The following is a 22,414-nucleotide window of genomic DNA, read 5'->3' as shown; positions in this document are numbered from 1 at the left end:
TTTGCATACGTTAAACCATCCTCCATCCCTGGAGGGATGGAATGGGGTAAACCAGGGATGGTATGGGGTCAACCTGGTCATGGTATGTTTCTTTTACTGTAATACTGAATTCAGGTTGCTGGTATTTTTGTTCAGGTTTTACATCCATGTTCATCAGAGATTCACCTTTTTTAGTATTGCCCTTGTCAAGTTTTGGAAGCAGATATTGTTGGCTTCGTTGAATGCAGTTGGTAGTTTTCCCTCCCTTTAAGTTTTACACAAGAGATTGAGAAGGATGGGTATTCTTTAAAAGTTTGGTAGAGTTCACTAGTGAGTCCATCTGATCCTGGGCTTTTGTTTTGGGGGAAGCTAGTGATTACTGTTACAGTTTCCTTAGTCATGATCAGTTCAAGTTTTCTGTCTTCCTGATTTAGTCTCGGAATGTTGTTTTTATGAATTTGCACATTTGTTGCCATTTGTTCCTAGTACTTTCATGATGCTTTGTATTGTTGTAATGTGATGAAAATGCTTAGGATTTACTCTTTTTAAACAACTTTCCTATATTTCATATAGCAGTGTTACCTGTAGTCATCATGTTATATATTATTTCCTACTATTTATCTTGTAACTGCAAATTTGTACCTTTGACCACATTACTCCACTGCCCACCTCTGCCTCTGTTAATCACAAGGCTCTGAGTTTGGTTTTTGATTCTCTGTGTGAAATCATACAGTAGTTTTCTTACTTTATGTAGCCTAATATGTGGTCCATCCATGTGTCACCAATGATAGGATTTTCTAGTTTTGTTTTTTTGTAAACAGTGGTTTACTATTTCATTATATAGTCATGCGTCACTTAACCTTCTGGTCAATAAAGACTCATATGAGAGAGGTCCCAATAGGCTGCATTAGATAAGGTTTATAGGCTGTTTGACCTAGGTTTGTGTATTTACTCTGACATTCATACAATGGCAAAATTGCCTAAAGACTTTTTTCTCACAACATATCTTCATTATTGTGATTCATGACTGTGTGTATAGATGCCATATATACATTAACCGTTCATCTATTAAGTGGACACTTAGGTTGTGTCTGTCCTTGTGATTATTAATGCTGCTGCTGAGAACATGGGGATTGCAGATAACCTTTTCAAGTTAGTGTTTTCATTTCCTATGGATATATTCCCAAAAGTGGACTTGCTAGATCAGATGGTAGTCCTATTTTTAACTTTTTGAGGACCCTCTCTATTATTTCCATAGTTACACTAATTTATAATCTAACAGTGCACCAAGACTTTCTTTTCTCCACATTCATGCCAACATTTACCTGGCATGTTGTTTGATGATGGCCATTCTAACAGATGTGATACTGTAACTTTAGATTGTATTTCCCTAGTGACATTTAGCATGTTTTTATTTACCTGTTGACTTTTTGTATATCTTTGTGAAAATGTCTACTCAGCTTTCTTGCTATTAGTTGTATTGATTCCCCTATCAGATATGATCTGCAAATATTTTTTCCCATTCTGTAAGTGTTGGTCTCTTTTTGCCCATTCTGTAAGTTGCATAAGGTTTTTAGTTGTAATCCACCTGTTAGATTCTGGTTTTGTGCATTAGATATCCTATCGAGAAGTCATTACTAAGACTTAGGTTAAGGAGCTTTATTCCTGTTGTAAAGTCTAGGTGTTTGTCTTACATTTAAGTGTAATCTGTTTAATATTTGATCACATAAAACAGGGGATTGGCTGTTTTAATGCAGCATTCCTCTCATGATCCACACAAATAGTGTATTCCAGTAGTTCATTCCTTCTTCAGTAGTATACCAATGTAGGAGGCATCATTTTGTGTTTAAGCATTCACCTGCTGAATTAACATCAGAGTTGTTTCCAGCTTAAGCTATTAAATCAAGTGACTAAAAACATTTGTATACAGGTTTTTATGTGAATGTTAAGTTTTTCTTTCTTTGGGGGAAATACCCAAGAATTTTATGGACATTGTCTTGCCCATAGAAACTTTAGACCATTTTAAATGTATCTTGTGGATTAGAACATCATATTACCTTTATTTTTTTTAGTAATGGGTTTGTAAAAAATATACTGTAAATGCTGGAGAAAGAACCATCAGTTGGCAACTCAGGAAAAATGTCTGGAGGACACAGCAGGTGTAGGCTATCTATCACATGGATTAAAAAAAAATCTCCAAACTGATCCACCTTCACTAAGTGCGTATAGGAGGAGAATATTGCTTTAATTACCTCTGAGATCCAACTTTAGAAGTTACTTACAGAGGACCAAAAGATACAAATCACTTTAAAACAACTCAATCAAAAATTGAACAGTTATCTAGTACCAGGTTATTTTTACACAGGAGTTTAGTAGGTAAGTATTACAGCCACCTAAATTTGACTTGCTAAATAATTAAATCACAACATACTTCTTCTGAATTCATTTATTTTAGATAGAACACAGACAGCCATTCAAAATCATGGAACCACAGTATCCACACACAATAAAATTGGGGAATTAATTTGAATTGTTACATTTCATTTGCATTGTTAAAAGAAGCAAATGTAGATTTTCTGATTCATTAAGTCACTAATATCACAAATAACTAAGTTTCTATCGAAGCTAACAATCATAATGCTTGATTTGCAGGTTGAAAGATTATAATCTATTTTTGATTAGATGGCAGTAAATACAAAAGCATTTAAAAACCTTTTGAACTGTACAGTGTACTGTAAGCATTTTATACTACAGCATTCCATCATACTCCTGACCTCAAGTTTACAGGTAGAAGGCATGCTAGACACCAGCAATCCACATCACATAGATTACTAATGAGGTGTAAAATCTATTATGCATTTACTTTGAATAGAAATTATTTTCCATTGCCTGAAAGAATATGGGTTATTTTTGGCAGACTTGGATTTTCCTAGCTTTGCCTCTGAAATGTTTAAGTCTGTACTTCAGTTTCATTTTTTTAAACAAACACTGACTAGATTTTGCTTACATACTATGGTCAAGTATTTAGCAGTTTCTTCCTGTCCATCTTTGATTTTCAGAAAGAACTTTCAAAGTGATTTTCATAACTTCCTTTTAGCGCAATTATCTCTCTTAAAACTCTGTCTTTTGACCCCTAGCATCACCATTGAAGCCATACTTCTGTATTTATAATAACAAAATTTTGTTATAATAACGAAATTCACTATTGGTATGGGAGACTATCCCTAGCTCAGAATTATTATAACTTAGTTGGGTATTCAATTTAGTACCTACCAATGTGACAATCTTTGAAGGCTCTGTGCCTCAATTTCCTGCATAAGCTACACAGTTGTCCATCAAACCCTCTTTCCTGTGTAAATTCTGATCTTAGAAAGTGACATTTTTTGCAGTCTCCCATAGTGCAAGGCATCAAATATTTCAAAAGGCAGTCTTTTTTACAAAGTATGTTTCTTTGTATACTTTGTAAGTCAGCAAGTTCCTACACAATTTAAAAATCAAATTGTTAAGCAGTTTTTACTCTTAATTTCACATGTGCAGCAATGATAAATCTAACTACTTTTCCTAACTTACCATCATACTCAAAAAATTCTTTGATTCATTCTAACACACACATCAATGAGCTTGGCAAGAATATAATGAATAAAATGGCAAGCTTGTAAAATCTAATACATGCCAGACACTGGAGAGGTTACATGGGAAGTTCACACATACACAACTTAACAAAAGTTGGAAATACTGTTAATTTCAAATAAACAATGATCTAAGTGGGACTTTCATGCTAGAGGTCCCATTCAGTCAAAATCACGATTTGTAAGAACAAGTGGTGCCACTAGTGTCCAAACATACAGCACAATGCCAATCCAGCTAGAAGAGATTTTCACCCAGACAGCTGTCCACTGACTTTTCATCTCACGTGAAGGTTCATACCTAAAATTAAAGGAAACAAAAAAAGGAGTTTGGATATCAGCCATTAAGCTACTAAGTTTCATTACTTCAGAAGTGTTCTGTGTATACAATTTGATAACAGTAGACAGTTGCTAGATTAATAAGTTGCCTTGTTTCTCTACCTCTTCAGTAGCTAATGTGAAGAGTCAAATTTCTTTAGAGGAGTTAAATATAGAAATTTCTAAAGTAGCTCTTTTATATAATACTTACGCTTTCTATGTTATTTCTGAATTAGTAGTTATTAGATAGCAAAGGAATGGAGTGTGACCTCTGGATACTAAATAACACTAACATAGTAAGATTTAGCAATCTTACCCTGTCCTGTCAAGAATATAATCTATTCAAAGTATAAGGGAACCCTGTGCACTACCCTCCACTTCATCAGATTTAAGAAACTGGGAAGGAAATATATTCCAAATTAAGGTGATTTCTGTGTTAATAAAACATTCGAAAACATAGTTTTGATCAAACATCTCAACATTTAAAGGTGTGAATTATTCAGAACTGCTTGGATTCTTAAACCTTAATATGATGCAGTGGGAATTAAAAAAAAGGTTTGTTTCCCCCTCACCCCCCCAACAATAAATGCTGCTGTCAAAGAAATAAGGCAAAAAAAAAAAAAAAAAAACCACCAAAAAACAAACCCAAAGCCTTTTCCTTTTTCTATACCTTTTGCTAATATTCAAAGTCTTCTTGCAACAACAACAAAAAGTAACAAAAACAATGGTCCAAACCACACAGTTCAACTTGTATCTTACATCTTTTAGTGATCAACTGGACAAAATTAGAATTCCTTATAAAAATAATAATGCAAATCACTACCTCTTACCAGATACAAAAAAAAAAAAAAAAAATCCACTAGATTTGAAGTAATAAGAAATCATAAATTGCAGTCTTGAGTTCTAAGGATTCATCTACTTTTATGCACTACTGGTTGCAGTTTTAAAATATAGAAAAACATTGTTGGATCAATTGTCAACGTATATTTCTGTAAGAGTTTCATAAGATTTTCTATTTCAGTCACTAAGATTTGGAAATATACACTGTTGTTAATAAAGCAAGGAAGTCCGATTTCTCACACTGATCTATTTAGCTGGTTATATCTATTTTGAAATACATTTGGAAATAAAAAGTATAGCAGGTATTGAATATTATTTCCTTCAACAACATTTCGTTTTAATGTAGATTAAAAAAAAATCCTGGTTGACTGAACAAAATGATGTAGAGGACTGGCTTTCATTATACATGATTTCAAGTTAAGTTGCAGTTTGCAGGAGACTATCAACAACTTTGAGGACTTAACATACAATGGAATCAACAAAGCATTGGTTGGAATTTTTACATGCAAAGTTGTGACAAAATACAAGTACCTGTACCAGTTGGTAAGGGTCATCATGATGTAAAGTGAAGCCAGGAAAAGCATGAAGTGAAAGAAGGAATAACTGTAAGTGACACCACCCCTTTCATTGTCTACAGCTCGGTGTGCATCATCTCCATCTTCCAGTGACCCATCACTTCTGGGTCCACCATCTTCTATTAATGTTGATTCATCACTTGTTAGAGTCAGTTTATTAACCTGACTATTGTTTGAAGTGCGGATGCTGCAATGGAAGAGTTCAAGAAAACAGAAGGACAAGATCATTTAAAAAAAAAGGTTCATAATTGTACTAAAAAAATCCACAATTTTCCTATAATTTTTCTTACCTTGAATAAAAAACACATAATAAAAACAGGATTAGGCCTATAATTCCTTGAGCATGCCACCACTGGACAGACTGCCCTTCCTTTGGGACAGTGCTTGTTGTATTGTACCCAATTATGCTTAGGAGACTTGGATTGCAATTTGTTTCTGTAATGTAAATTAACATCAAATTAGGATAGTATAAAAATTATTTTTCAGGGTGTAATTGCAATTCTTTTGACACTATATACCCTTGCAAATTAAAAGGCACAAGTATAACAATGAAATAGTTTGGGTTATAAATGAGACCTTTTAAAAAGCTTAAATTCTTATAAATGCTTCAAAAAGCTACAGAATTTCATTTTCAACATTTTGTGGGAACCAAGAGAGACTAAGTTTTTTATTCATTAGGAAATAGTGGAAAGTCAGATGACCTCTTTAAAATTAAACAAAACACCAGAGTTTGAAGTAAAATTTAGATATTCCAAAGGTGCACTGGCTTTTCTATGTAATGTGTGAAGTTTAGTCTATTGAAGTAGATTATTATGTAAGGAACGTAGCTTATACATAAAACCAGTTACTAGAATTTTGAAAAATGCTGTGGAAATAAACCTAATGTTTATACATTTCTTTACTCTTTTAACAAAGAATTAGAGTTGGTATTCACTAATGTGTCCAAAATATCTTTTTTTCCTTCAATAAAGTGAGATATGGTAGTCATCATTTTAATGATTCTTAGAATCATTTGGATCAGCATAATAGCTAAAGCAAATCTGTAATGTTTTTCTGACTCTTACCTAGAAAAAAATAAGGATATTTTTCTCTACTATACTAAAAAACAACAAAACAACCTAACTTTAACTAATGGCAAAAATGACAAAATACATACGAAATTACATTCAATGAAATGAGTTTTTTTTTTCTTTTTCAAAAAACAATAATTTCTCACTAGTTTGTTTCACTCCAATTGACTTATATTGGCTTCTTTTTTAGTAGAATGCAATGTAACTGAACTATAAAGATATTCTTTACAAAGCCTGATTATATATTCACTTGTAGTCACAGATGAAATGAGTGAGTTAGTAGCTGGAAAACTATACTGTTAACTGGTGAATCAAGTATTTTAACATATTTTCTGGCTATCATATTCACTGTGCTAATTAGGTATCTTTAATTTCCATATACTTCTAACCTTTATATAAATTTCTTCATGAAATAAGTATAAATTACAGCAAAACATCAAAGGTGAAATGGTTTTATTTTTATTTCCCTACTGTCTCTTCTCAAGGAGCTTAATTTCAACAGGTTCATTTCACAAAATACACCATCTTTGAAAAAAAGTTTCAGAATTCATTAAAAAGAAATAAATCCAAGCAAATAAGACATACCTGGTTCATTGGTCATAGCAGACCATGTCAAATACATTGTATAGACTGTAATTACTGAAGACTGTAACAAACCAGATCTTGGTTGTGATTCCTACCAAAAAAAAAAAAACAAAAAAAATATTTTGACATCTTCAACACAGAGGAAAAACTTAGAAAAACAGAAGCTTCACAAAATTTAATGATAAAAGGACATACTTGGATTTTGGGGAGTATAGACATCACAGAAGCACCAAGGCAAAGGAGCATGTTGACACTGATGAATGCTTTATTTTCTGAACAACTTGCTGGATGGGTATAGTAGACAAAGAACAGGACAATAGCAACTAAAGATAGCAGATAATTCAGAGCAGTAGCTGATAACAAAGCTGTGAAAGAAACATAATTGGACAATTAGATTTTATTCTAAATATTAGAAATTAAATACAGGGCTCATTTTAAAACAATATTATGGTTTCAAAAATATTTTAAGCAACTAACATTGTCAACATTATGCAGACTATAAATGCAGGGAAGAAAAATCAAGTTTATCAAAGGAGTATTTTATATTCTACACATAGCTCACTATGATATATTTTCAAGAACAGTAAGTTAAAATAGTAATTTTTATTGATAAATCAGAGTTTATAAAATATCCACGTTTGCCATTTTCAAAATACATAAACAGAAGGGCACTTTTACTTAAGGTTTTTAAAGACCTATAATCAGTTGTAAACAAAGATATTAAGATACATAATTTTCAGTTAATGCTATGACCACAAAACAATGCTTTACTCAACTATCTTTTTTAAAATTATGTAAGTCTTTTATTTACTAAGACAAGTTAATTTTTTTCTATGTAAATTTCAACATGACATTTTAGTTTGTGTTAACATGTGCTCAGTATAAATATGTATATTTGCATCACTGATAGGGGATCCATCCAACAAACAATGAATACCTAAAAGTCCTATCCCTGGGGACATGCCAAGACCAAAACAGAAACTCCATGCATTAATTAGAATTTGCATTAAAGAATGAGGTATTTTATATGTGTGAATTTTCTAAATGACAAAGTTTATTTCTTTGAATACTAAACTGTGGTTTAAAGACCACTGAGCTCAAATTCCAGAAACTAATTTTGTGAGAAAAGCCTTAATCAGCATATATGTTGGGTTTAGCTTTCACTCTAAAACATTTTTTCAACAAACTAAAATCATTTCACAAAAAAGCCCAGATTTATGACTTCTAATGAGAAAAAAAATCAGGAAAACCAAGCAACACTGGCTTCATATGACATCCACTGAAGATAACTGGGCAGTAGTTTTGTACTTTAGATAGGGCCTTTTCTAATTCATCATAGTCCTACCATTTGCACAATGTCAGCATATGCACTTAAACCTGGTTCTTGTCCCTCTCTCATTACCTACTGTGTTTGAATTCTGATCCCAGTTTTGAAAGTATAATCAGAGGGCTCAAGCTTATCAGTACAAGTAAACATCGATGATACTACAAGAATTCCCGTTACTCATACACATAAAAGCATCCATTGCACTTACCTAAAATGTTCAAGTTGCTTTTGTATTTTTCATATTTATATATTTTTATATTTCATTTTTTTTCTTCTTCATGATAAACTATTATTTCTGGCTTTCTTATTCCGTAATATTTTACTTTTAACTTATTGTAGCTATCCAATTTTAGTAGTATGCTTTGAAACATTACTTTAACCATTCAAAGTCTTTTGGATTCTTTCTTAGTGCTTGGGTATCTCTCAAGAAGTTGCTAATACAATTTTGATAGAATGCCATGTCCTTTTAAACTAAAAACCTCTTTTCAGAAAATTACACCATAAAAATTCTGATTTCCTAGTCTACATGGTATGCTTTTAGCATCAACACCTTCAAGATTCAACTATCTTAAGATGTGCTGCAAAACAAAAGCTTACCTGCATACCAGCACCTTGAGTTCCCTTCTTCCATTTTTTCAACCCATGATTCATTCCATGAATGTGCAAAATCAATAAGTAAAACTAGCTGTATGAGGATGAAGCAAAAGGCACCTGCCATGCCTACATAAAACCACACTGAAAGGAAAAAGTATATAATGAGTGGCTGGCCCTGTTTTTATAATTTCATTTTCATAATCACAAAAGACAACGGAAAATAAAAACAAAACACTAGGTAGAGCTATGTAGTGGAAGGCAGTATTTAATTTCTTTATAAAAATATCAGTTTTGAAAAAAAAGGATTTCTTACCAGTTGTAAAGGTTCCTTCTGGAATGAAGAAAGCCCCAATAATAATTGCAATTGCTGCAGCAAATTTAAAGAACCAGAATCTAAAACAAAAAAATGCAATTTGAATATAAACATTCATTCAACAGTTTTGTATATGAAATCTTTTTAGATAATCCTAAAAAATAGCTACTTCATATGTGTCTGAGGACATCCTGACAATTACAAGTGAAGACTTATGTAAACTTGCTTTAGAACAATTCTAATTAATTAGGATAAAGTGGCAATATTAGTTCCATTTCACTGATTTATTTTACAAATTTAGTGGCATAATGTGTGATAATGTAAGGTGCATTATACAGATGAGCAGTTCTTAAAAACCTGATAAATGCTCCACCCATAACTTGTAATTTTAAATCACCAACTTTTAGGATGCCATTATCATGATGGCCTAAGAAGGCCCTATTTTTTCTCCCTTTTCAACAACTAATTAAGTATCCATTCACGAGCAAGTGTCTCTTGGGAACTGGTATCCAGCAATATATGCCAAGAGGCCCACCTGTACACATAGTAATAAGCAAACAGCCCTTGGGTATGGGTTGTTAATCTAGCAAACTTGCCCCATTTCTCCTCCCAAAATTAGTGAAGTGCTAACTTGGACAAATATACACAGATGAGAGACAATTTGCAAAAGTCCAATCCTCCTGAGGGGAATTAAGCACACCACGTGAGAAAAACAAAAAACAGAAATAGAAGTTTTCATGGAACGAAGAGGGGAAGAAGTGCTTTGCAGTGCTGCCCCTGCACCTAGGCTACATAGCATGAGTATTATCTGGCAGCAAAATCTCCTTTGGAGGAAAAGGAGAGCAGTGCATTATTGGCTACCCCACCTTTTCAGGACAATTCTGGAGAAAACCACTTTTCTCCAGCAGCACCAATAGTATTGAGGCAGGTCTTCCATCACTGAGGAGAAGATCAGTAAAGTGGCAGATAAGAATTATCAAAGAGCAATAAACGGGGTTCCTACTGACAGCACAGGACAGGGAAAAGAGGATCCAGTAATGGGAGTGCTCAAGAGAAAAACAGACCAAGATATATGGAACAAGAGAGAAATCACAAACTTGACCTATAGTGCAACCTTATGGAAAATGCAAAATTTCTAGCAGTTAGCCAGAGAAGACATCCAGAGAAGACATAAATATTAAGAATTCTGCCACAAAAGGGAGCAAAGAAAATGAAGCAGGTATATAAATATAAGGTCAGAGAGAACCCAAGAGATAATGGGATGAATGAACAGCATATTTTACCTAAAGACAGCTAATAAAGTTGAGCTATCTGCTCATTCAAATGTGAAAGTAACAACACAAAACTACAAGGAACATGAATAATCAAGAAAATATTTCAAAAGAGAATAAACCTTAAATATATGAGTTCAAAGGCATGGAATTTTGAGATCCAGTGGGTAAGTTCTTAATAACTGTTTTGAGGAAACTCAGTAAAATAGAAGTACACACGTGCGCACACACAGACACACACACACCCAGGGAAAAATACCTGAAGAAAATGAGAAATTTGGCAGAGACAGAAATAAAAAAAAATTCTCAAACTGAAGAATTCAGTAAAAGAAAGAATTCAATACATAGAGAACGTATGTACAGCACTGCAGATCAAATGCAAGACAGAATATGAAGTAAGAGGATGAACTTTGAGATAACTAAATCGGGTAAACATTGAAAAAAAGTAAAGAGAGCTTCCATAGCCTATGGGATTCAAATACAGCAGACTCCCATCTTACAACTGGTTCACTACACTACCTAATTGCTTTCAGATGAGTCCTTCCTATTAAAATATAAATCACTTTACGGTTTAATATTCGTATCACAATTGCTGCCAACTAGACTACGCAGGTGGGGCATTTGAATAACTTAGCACACAAGTGAATCATGGCATCTTTACTAGTTTGATGATATTTTGTCAGCATCGACTTAAGCCAAAAACTGTAACAAGAGAAAGGAGATTATTATAAAATGACATAGGAGTTAATATAATTCAAGAGTATTTTTAATAGTTGTATAGATCTACCTAGCCAACTCTAGAGCACTGAAATATATTAAGCAGCAGATATGAAGGAAAAATACACAACACCACAATAAATAGTAGTGGAAATCATTCCCTACTTCTAACATAAAAAAACTCATCATCTAGACACAAAATCAAGAACACTGGACTTAAACTATATATTAGCAGAATGTGCCTAAGACATTTATAAGAACATTATCTGATGACAGCAGCAAATTCTCAAGTGCCCATGGAATATTTTCCAGGACACAGGACACAAAATGAATTTTAGCAGACTTAAGATTTAAGAAGAGAGAAATTATATCATCTTTTCTGACCACAAAAGAATGAAAATAGAAATCAAGAGGAAAATTGGAAAGTTCATATAATTGAGTAGAAAATTAACAACACTCCTGAAAAACCAAGGGATCATAGAAGAAATTAAAAAAGAAAATCAAATGAAATCAACATTGTACAACTTAGGTCTACATAATTTTATGTCAATTATATCTCAATAAAAAACACAATACACACATGTCAAAGATAGTTCTGTACATACTACTCTGAATTGAGTGCTATCTCAGTAATGGTTGTGACAGCCATTCTGTGATGCATTTTTGAGAAATATTTTAAAATACAGTAAAGATGGTTATAAAAATACTAAGTTATTTTTAAAAGAGCAACTAATGAGGGAATAAAACGCAGTAAAATCAATCTACCATACATTTTCATTAATATTTACATTTCACTTTATCATTCATTCGTCTTTGGCAACATGTTAATGAATAAGCAATAGCATAAACAGTCAAAAAAGTTTTAATTTATGGAAAAAATACAAAGACAAATACAAAAGGTTCATATTGAGTAAAAAAGTGGAGCTCTAAATTAAGGAAGACTGGTTAAAGGGACAATGAATTTTCTTTCTATAATGTCCTGTACAACCAACCATTTAGAAAATCTATCACCCTTTTCATTTTGACTGCACTGCTAATTAATGAATTCAGTTTTATGTGGTGAGACTGGACTACAAATGCTAAAAGGAGGAGGAAAAAAGCTACTCATTATTAGTCACAGATACGGTATATCCTCCTTTCAGAATTAAAATATGTACAACATTATGCCTCAGATATTATAATAAAAAATGACCCAAAACTACATTTAATACGTTTCCAAGTATGATAGTCTCTAGTAGGGGCAAAAGGATTTTCTTCCTTTGTCAAACATGAATAATAAAATAATTCTGCAAATTGTATGTTTGTTGTACATTAAAATTTATTTAGAAAAAAAATAACTGAAGAAAAGACTACCAAACTTTCATTTTCAAATTTATTCAAAAACTTACCCATTATGCACTGCAGCTCTGGGATCACTGCTACTCTTCACTTTGATCATTAGTAGAGACAGGAGAAGATAGAACATAGCCAAGCCAAAGCACAAACGGTATACAGCTTTATAGCCAACCAGAATATTACAAGGGACAACACCTTTTTCATTCTCGCAAAATCCAGGGATCTAAAAAACAAGAGTTTGTGGTTGACAATTTTTTCAAGTAAAAATGAAAATTCTGTGTAATTAAATAATTTAAGTACATGTTTATAAAACTGAGGTTTGTTTTACTGTTTATGCTAAATATGTAATCAAGGTAAGTCTGAAACATTTTCATCAGATGGAAGTTTATGGGAATATAGGGTAAACTACAAATGTCAATCTAAATGTCAGTGCTTATTGAGACAGACTTAAAATGAGATTCTTAAAACTTGCATTCCACTGTCATATACTGAATTACAAGTATAACAAAAAAGGGACAAATGCAATCAAAATTTTAAGGAGTTACAGAGTAACTAAGTAAGTTTCTAGATACTAAAGAAAATGATGGTTTTTCAAGGTCAATGCTACTTAAAATTTTGGTCCTTTATTCTATTATTTCTGATAATGTGAATTTAGCTTTTCCGCATAATAGCTGGCATAACTTAGAATCTGGAAAAAGGCTGTTACACTGGAATCAGAGCACAAAAAATTTTTTTTTTTAAATTTATTTATTTATACAAGAACTGGGGTATAGGCCAGATGTGCAGGAAGGTGAGAGGATTCACCAGAGACAGAGTGGGGAACAGAACCGGCAGACTGACGGAATACACTGCTGAGGGGAGCAGCGGGCGAAACAGGAGAGGTCCGCTGAGCCACAGCCGGCTGTGATTGAACCAGCGCTGCAGAGGCTGCAGACAGCTTCACAGTGCGGCGCTCAACCGCCTACGCCACCAGGGAGGCCCTGGGTAAGGTATTCTTTTGAATCAATGTTTTTGTGTCCTCTGCATAGATCCCAAATAGTGGAATTGCTGGATCATATGGTAGCTCCATTTTTAGTAGACTGAGAGACCTCTATACAGCTTTCCATAGTGGTTGAAATGTCCATTTTTTTAATGATACCCACTGAGATTCAGACACTTACTAGAATTACTTCATTTCCTCTTATGACCATAGCACATCAGAAAATTCACCACCCGAGAATTCAACAAGCAGACTTATATTGTCCCAGAAGATTAAGACCTACTAAAATTGGGATTTGTACACTTTTTGAGTTCTAAAAAAAAAATATCAATTTCAGCATAAACATATTATAGGTTCTGTTAATGAATTAAAAAAGAAGACTAACCTTATTCAGTTGTTCTTCCATTCCTGGTATCAACATTATACAAGCTACACAAACGCCAACCAGCAAGAAAAGTGCATAGATCAACCTAGTTACAGTGGAATTGTTTCCGCTAGGACAGCATCGGCACAGCAAGCATGGGGCACTGCCACACAAGCATGGTATCTGGGGAAAATAGTATTAACATGTTATTGCTTTATTATTTTAAAATTTTATTATTAAAATGTTATTAAAATCAACATAGTTCAAAATGATAGAGTGAAAATTTACATTCTACACATTCAAAAAAGGACAGAAATAATTACCAAGAGACAAAATATATGGTTGACATACATAATTTATAAACTAAAAATTAAAACCAGAAACTTCTGGGTGAAGTAAAACAAAAAAAACAAACAAAAAAATGCTTGCCCTCTATATGGAGCAAAAGGAACAAAACTAAAACAACAAAGGTGAAAAAATCTCCAGTAGCAACCAAAGTGTAGTTTAAAAAAAAAAAAGGAATATTCATGATTACAAGCCCATCTCCAGCTCTTGCTTTTTAGCCCCCCAAAATCACTGTGTTGAAGTCACAAATTCTGAGAATCCTCAAATACCCAGAAGGGGAAAAGAAGTGAAATGGTATACTTATCTTTCCCTTCTTCTGACTTCACAGAAATGATAATAAAAATTACTATTGGAATTAGGCAAACAGATAAATGAATAATGCTTTGCATCTTCAATGTAAAGTCACACTAAACTTGTAGTATATCCCAGGTGAAGAAGATCTGTCCCCCTTACTAGGGGAGGTGAGCAGCAATAAGGGCATGTAACAGTATCAGAAAGGCAAAGTGTTAAGTATTCTTGTAAGGACTGACCATAACCTTGGGCTCACAGCCACTATACCATCGACTTCAGAAAATGTGACAGACTAGGATAGTCCAGTCCTATAGCAATAGCTCTGGAGGAAAACAGTATCAGAAACCACGGGAAGGGAGTACAACATGTCCTTGAATAACGATCATTTTTGTTCCGTGTCATAACATTAATGAGAAAAAATAATCCCTGACCAATGCTGAAACAAACAACAAAGGACCTGCTTTCATTATATGTTGTTTCACTTAAATTATAGTTTCCAAGAACCCACTGACATGAAGGACTTACTGTATTGTAAAAGCCAGACACAATATAATGTAGGGACAGAGCCACTTAAGCTTCAGTAAGATAGAAATGTCATAACAACTATGAAAATATGCTCAAGCAAAAAGTGAAAATAAATAAGCAGGCTCCCCTGAGACCCCCCCAAAAAAAGGCCCTTGAAGAATCCAGTCTGAAACAGAACATTATTTAGTAAGAAAAAGAAGTTCTCTAAAAGTAATTCCACTTGAGATGTAGAAAAATATCAACAAGCAAAAAAAATATAAAAAAAAGTAATGGGAAAAGAACATAAAGAACGTAACAAAATGGAAATGGCAAATGCAGAATGAAATGAGAAGGTGGGAAGCAAAGAACTAATAATTAACTATCAAGCAACAAATCAGACACAGTTGAAAGTAAACCTAATGATGAGGAAGTGTGGGATAATTACTATAAACTCAGATCAAAATGAAGTAACATTGACCAGACTTACTACTGCCTTTATCAAATGAAAAAAAAAAAGAAAAGAAAAGAGCAAAGCAGTATTTTTTTCAGAGAATTAACAGCAGAAAACGCAAGATAGTAATTTCTGAGCGAGGAAACAATGTTGTTTCCTCTATGGCCCATCTTTGTGGCTTGGGAGTTCCCAGAGCTGGGAAGAGGACCATCCATCCAGGCAAAGGTGAACAGCCTACCGGAGACAGGCGACAAAGGTGGGAGTTCGGACAGAGTTGTGTGCTCAATGAAGCGAAGACAGAATCCATAAGGTATAATTATGGAGAGGTAATAATTACAGAGAATGAACTCTAACAATCTGCAGAGGCTCCAACCTGAGTCTTCAACAAAGCAGTGAGGAGTGCATGCATTTGTGAAAATTTTGACCCAAGCAGACGGACAGGAGCTAGTATTACCACAGTCAGGATGAAAAAACATAATTCATTAGACAAAGAAGAGTTTAAGGCTATTAGTATATAGTGAAGAAAAATTAGACAAGACTCTTCCAGTCTCACTTAACAAAAGCCTAAAAACAAACATCAAAAAGATGAATTTTTTTTAACTTATATATGCTTAAGAACAAAGCCCAAACTTTAAAAAAAAACAACTAAGTATATTATCATGATAAAATTTACAATGTCTGATATCTAATAAAAAATTAGTAGGTATGCAAAGAAGCAGGAAAATACAATCAATAATGAAGAGAACTATCAATCAAAACCAACCTGAAAGTAACACAGAATACTGAATTAATTTATAAATAATAGCATTGAATATTGTAACTACAATTCACATGCTTGAAAAGGAAGGGGAAAAAAAACATGTTCAGGAAAGGCATGGAAAATAATTTGAAAGATCTATATCAAACTTCTATAAGTGGAAAGTAAATATCTGAACCAAAAAATAGAACAGTGCAGAAAAGATTAATGAATCTGAAAACAAAGGAAAAGAAATGATCCAAAATGAAAAAGAGATAAAGACCAGAAGAAGAAATGGAAAGAGGATCAATGTTGTGAGACAAGATTAAGCAGTCAAATATAGTGAAATTGGAACTCTTGAAGGAGGAGAAAAAAATCAGTTCTTTTATGGAAATACAGTTAGTCACATCAGAATCAAATTCCTTAAAAACAATGATAAATTTTAAAAGCACACAGAAAAGTAAAAGCACATTATATACAGAAACACAAAGAAAGATAACAAATTACTAGTAAAAAGAATTGTCACTCAAAAGTCAATACTGAACAATAACCAAAAAATCCTTGTAAACAGAGAATTTTATACTGCGAAAATATATTTCAAAAATTATGGCAGTATATAAATTTTGGACATTTAACTACCAGATAATAATGTAAATGTCCTTAATACCACAGGACCATATGCATAGACATAGGATGGCAAATTCGTGTTATGTATAAATTAAAAAATTGAAAAATGTTTTTTGTAAGTTTTACTACAATTGAAAATGTTTTTAATTAAAAAAAGGAAGCTACTTTAAAAGATTATCTTAAAGCAAAATAATATATTGTGGAAGTTTAAAACAAAGGTAGAAGTAAAATGTATGACAATTGCAAAGAGGCTTGAAGAGGAGACAATTATACTACTGTAAGGTTCTTAAATTAGAAATGAAATGGTGTGATGTGGTATGACAGTAAATTATAAAAAGTTAAAGATAAATAATATAAGCCCTAGAGTCACTTCTAAAAAGAAAAACAAGTAAGTATACAACTAGTAAGTTCAAGGAGATAAAACAGTACTAAAAAAATGGTCAGTTAAATCCAAAATAAGGCAAAGAAAACTCAGGGAAAAGAAATAATGAATAGGCTGGGCAAACAGAAAAATGGCTGAGTTAAGCTCAAACACAGTCAATGCCGACACTGAATGTAAATGGCAAAATACTTCCAATTAAAAGGCAGAAATTTGTCATGCCAAATCAAAGAAATAAGATCCAACTACCTTTTCTACAAGAAACCCAATATGAAGACATACAAACAAGAAAAGTACATACCATGCTACAGTAACATCAAAGTTGATATCAGAGCAAAGAATCATAATGAGATAAGAAAGGTAATTTCACAATGAAAGGGTATAAAAGACATGGGAAATTAATGGAGACATACAATGAAAATTATAAAGCAGGGTTTCTCAACCAGGGCCTACTGACATTCTGGAGCATATAATTCTCTGTTGTTGGGGGCTGTCCTCTGTATTGCAGAATGTTTAGCAGTATCCCTGTCCTGAACCTACTAGGAGCATTAGCACCCAAACTGAGACACAGAGAAATGTCGGGAGACATTGCCAAATGTCCCTTGGGGGTGGGGGGTAGCAAAACTGTAGCTAGTGGAGAACCATTGCTGTGGAACCATCTCCTTAGAGGAATCTCTTTAGGAAACACTCCTGATAAGAAATGTTTAGTTAAGCATTCAGCAACTACTCTATTTTCATTTTCCTTTTATTAAATTCAGGAAATGAGAGTTAATGTTTTATTTGAAAATACTTGTTCAGCATGCTGCCATTCATAGAAAGATTTTTGTCTATTCATCCATTTGCGTGTGTGTATGTCATACATGCACACACATCCAATATATATATACACTGAAAGTGAAGGAACGTTATTGGTGGTGGGATTTTTTTGTGGTATTTTAACTTTGTATTCTACATTGCTTGACTATTCATAGCAACTATGAATCATTTCTACAAAAACAAGTCGTTGTACTGAAAAATAAAAAAAATCTAACAGGTTGGCACTACTTACTTAGCTACATTAAATATCTTGTGCAAAAAAAAATGATAGCTATTGTAAACAAGGTCCAGTCCAAAAAATCAATTCTATTCATTAACACCACTGTTGAGATAGGGCTGGGGAAAAGCACTTAAGTAGGCAAAAATTACTAGTAATGTTGTAGTTAAAGGATTAGCTGGGGCAGTCCATACATGGGTTGCGAAGCTGCCCACAGCCTCTGCAGCGCCGGTTCAATCCCCGGCTGCTCCCTGGCCACCGGAGGAGGGTCCCACATGGCACGCAGACCTCTCCTGCCGCCTGCTGCTCCCCTCAGCAGTGTACTTCGTCAGTCTGCCTGTTCTGCCCTCCCCTCTGGCTCTGGTGAATTCTCTCACCCTCCCGCGCTTCTGACTGTACCCAGTGCTTGTATAAATAAATAAATCTTTAAAAAAAAAAAGCAAAAATAAAACAAAATAAAAAAATCTAACAGTCCAATCTTTATACATTAGTACTACTGAAGATATGAATTTTTTTCCCCTTTAATGTTTTTTTCATAGTTCAGAAATTTTCTAGTTTTTTTATCAGCGAGGAAAAAGCTAAGCTTTCAGGAAAAAATTTCAGCAAAAATTAGGCCTGAAGAAATGTGAACAAAAGAAAAATGTAGTTTCTTTTAATTTTAGCCCAACTGATTAAATTTAATAATCTGAATACTTTTTAATATTTGAATGTACTTTAAATGTGTCAAAAACTCCAAGTAAATGAGCTAGCTGACTGTAAAGGCTGTGGAAGAAATGGATTTCCATACTTCAAGGCAAATTCCCCTTCAACTGATATAGAACTGCACCAAAATTTTACAATTTAGGAATAAAGAAAAGGAAAGGGAAAATGATGAGCAGAATTGCATACTATAGGATCAATTCCTAGACTTGCCACAATAATCTAGAACTATGATGAGCAACCTTGCTCACCAAGTCTCTCTGCCAGTGATCTAGTGATCTAAAAACTGGAAGTTAAGGAAACTGGCTCACCTTTCCAAATTACCCCAACATTAAGAGTGACTAAAAGGCAGTGTCAGTTTTAACTCCCTCATTTTTCTACTTAGTAACGGCGTGAAACTAAGCTGTAAAAACAATAATTCGTAGGAATAAAAACTTTTCCATAGTCTTAAAACTATTTTCTTTCTGATTTAAAAAATATTTTTAAATATCCTTAAAACTTTTTTAAAAATAATAATTGTCCTTGAGGCAAAGACGGCTTGTTCCTGTTTCTGACTGATCTGGAGAATAAAATGTAAACTATGTATCCCTCCCTTTTAAAATCTTTACTATATACAAATAACATGTCCTTTTGAGAACTGGACAAAATCTGACTTTATAAATCAATACATGACATTTTAGAAAACCCAAAGAAAACCATCTTTTCTTTGTAATTATAATAGAATTATTGCGCTAAACATGTTTTTTTTTAACTATATAAGTCAACAGATTCAAGTAATTTCTTATTGAGATAAAATTATGTCAAGATTCCTCGCCTAACTGCAAGAGGGAAAAATAACAACCGAGAGAATGGCTAAGGTTGAAGTAACAACATTCACATATTAATGTTGGATATTTATAGTAAAGCCCATATCAAGAACTTTAAAAGAAGTGAGGTATGTAAAATAATCAAAATGCTGGCCAAGGTAACAACGGAGTCACCTGGAAAGTCAGACAAGAAATCGTTAAAACTGGAATTTCAAAAGCATGGATTAAAGAAATATTTTGAATCCATATATCTTGTGCCAAATTACAAATACCTTTATTAACTGCAAAGGTAGTTATTTCATGGGGAGGGTAGGGGAAGGGGGGGCACGGTTATCTTATACTGAAGATCAAATGCAACGTGCCCCTAACTAAACATGAAATTTCAGATTACAAAAGCATGTTTTATGTAAAATAAAAAAAATCCCAAGAAATTTAATACCACAGAACTGACCAGCTTTTCTCGAGCGATAAATATGAGCATTAGAGTAATTTTCTCTACTTATTAAGGTCCCAGAGTTAGGACTATTTATTTCAAAACGATATTATTACATCAAGATTATTGCCAGGCTGTCCTAGATAACGGGCACTTCTTAACTGTTCTGCGCGACAGAACAAAGAGGCCGACATACACACACTCAGGAAGGCCACGCTGCAGTGTGAGGTCGCTGGGAAGAGATGGGGTACCCTATGGGAAAAAAAGGGGGCCTTACGACCCTTGAAATAGTGGTGAGGCAGACACAGAGAAAAACAACAAAAGGGGGCCGGGAAGACCAGAGAGCAGTTTTGACAAAAGATGGGTGGGGGAGGGAGACGCCAGCTTTCTCCTTCACTCCTCCCATCGGGGTCATCCTCCCCTCCCCACCGCTATTCATGGCCATCCCGGTCAGCATTTTGCAGGACTCAGTGCCCAGAAGCTCAGTCGCAGAGACCAGGGGGGATGCAGAGAAAATGAGGACGGCAGGCGCCTCTTTGGGTGGGGTACCCCGTTCCAGCCGGGACTCCCAGCTCTTCCCGGATCCCTTTCCCTTTCCCCTCTTACACCAGCACCCCCGAAGGAGGCCAAAACCCACTCACCCAGCTCGCCATGGAGCACAGTCCCAGGACGCTCCCCATCGTCTCAATGTCGCTAGACACTGACACTGACAAGATGGAGACACCGCCTTTCAGGGCTTATTTACTATCCGGGAGCCTCTTCCGGTGCAGAGCCCACCCCGCCCCTCCGCCTTGCGTAACTTCCTCTGAGACCCGGCGCAGGAGGCGCGGGTGGGCGTCGCGCTGAGGCTGCGCATGCGCGTTCGCGGGACGCCAGTTCCCGGGAAGGAATCTTCAAATACTGCGTGTTGAAAGCGGCTGGCTAATGCGGGACTGACCGTAGTTTGCCAAATTAAGAAAACGCTGTGAGACAAACACACATTTATTACTACTTATTTGAATTGGGGTGTTAGTAGAGGATAGCGTGTAGGTGGTGGTTGATGTTTTGCCCTCCTGTATCATGGGAACTGCTCTTAAGCCTTTTGCAGAAATTGCTTTTTCTTTCTTGGTATTCTTCGTCCTGCCTCATTTTTGCTCATTTTTCCACTTTTGCGTCTCCCCCCCCCCCTTTTAACTTTCTCAGCAAGCTTTACTGAAATATTTTCATACACATTTGAGTGAAAGAGTCTTTTTTATCACTTGAATTTCTTAGCACATTTTAATTTCTTGTCCTATTGAGATGTTTTAAAAAGTTTGCACAATAAGTTTTTCATTAGTTCCATGTGAAGACCCACTCATAAAAACTCAAACATGCTTCGTTGAATGTCACAAGCTGTTGGGACATTTGGAACCCTGTTTAGGTGATAATGAACATCCTTGGAGAATATAGTCATATAAAAGTCCCAGTTCTTGATTATTGTAATTTTGTCCCTTCAGAAATTCTGGAGGAAGAGTAGTAACTAGTTATTACAGTAACTAATAATATGAAAGTTTTTTGGTGAAATCTGCAAACAAATGAAGGAGCGGTAACACCTAGGGATCTGGGAGAATTGTGAGCACTAACGGATAGTAATAAAAAGGAAGGGAGAGTATAACAGGGTGGTCCCCAGGAAAGGGGGAGGTTCCAGGTCCCCTGCCCCACCCAAGGGAGGGTGGAGCTGAGCAGGGAGAGAAAAGGCTGCAGAGGAGACTGAGGAAGGAAGGAAGCAGGATGGAGCGACCTGGAGGAGGCGCGTGGAGCCTAGAGATACGAGAAGAAACTGCGCTTGTCTTTTGGTCATGGACTGGGTGACACAGATGTGGGTGAGAGACCCGAGGGGAGGTGACAATAGCAGCTTTTATCTTGCTTTTGATTTTGCTCTTTTCCTTCTGGGCTTGTCTGGTCGTTTCTGACCCTTTTCTGTGGGTCCCCACTGGAAGATGCTTTGGACTTGTGGCAGGCTTTGGAGCCTTGCTCTGGGCCAATCCCATTTGGATGGAGTTTTACCCACGAGGGGATGGGTAACTTTGGGTTCTTGATTTAGAAACTAGATTCTTTTCCTTTCCTGTATTGTTTCCAAATTGTATTAAAGTTACTTCCCATTAAAGTCTCATATGTTTTGTGTTAATGCCGCGCGTGACAGAACCCATTTAGAATAGGCAGGTTTGCAGAGTTTGGGCTGCCCCTCTCTCTGCCCTG

The 22,414-nt window shown here is 34.8% G+C and overlaps 1 protein-coding gene across 1 annotated transcript; it reads right to left on the bottom strand.

Moving 5' to 3' along the window:
- Positions 1 to 3,770: 3,770 nt before the first annotated feature.
- On the bottom strand, positions 3,771 to 20,877 carry SERINC1 (serine incorporator 1; the record flags this gene model as incomplete). Its single annotated transcript, XM_084227786.1, has 10 exons — positions 3,771 to 3,906; positions 5,295 to 5,525; positions 5,629 to 5,773; positions 6,994 to 7,084; positions 7,189 to 7,358; positions 8,918 to 9,055; positions 9,228 to 9,307; positions 12,604 to 12,773; positions 13,915 to 14,076; positions 20,839 to 20,877. The coding sequence occupies 10 exons, from the start codon at positions 20,875 to 20,877 to the stop codon at positions 3,771 to 3,773; spliced, it is 1,362 nt and encodes a 453-aa protein (XP_084083912.1).
- Positions 20,878 to 22,414: the final 1,537 nt, after the last annotated feature.

The sequence above is a fragment of the Talpa europaea genome, assembly GCF_964194135.1.
Source record: "Talpa europaea genome assembly, chromosome: 2".
NCBI lineage: Eukaryota > Metazoa > Chordata > Mammalia > Eulipotyphla > Talpidae > Talpa > Talpa europaea.
Note: the sequence above shows the minus strand (reverse complement) of the source record. Positions and strands in the feature narration are given on the sequence as shown.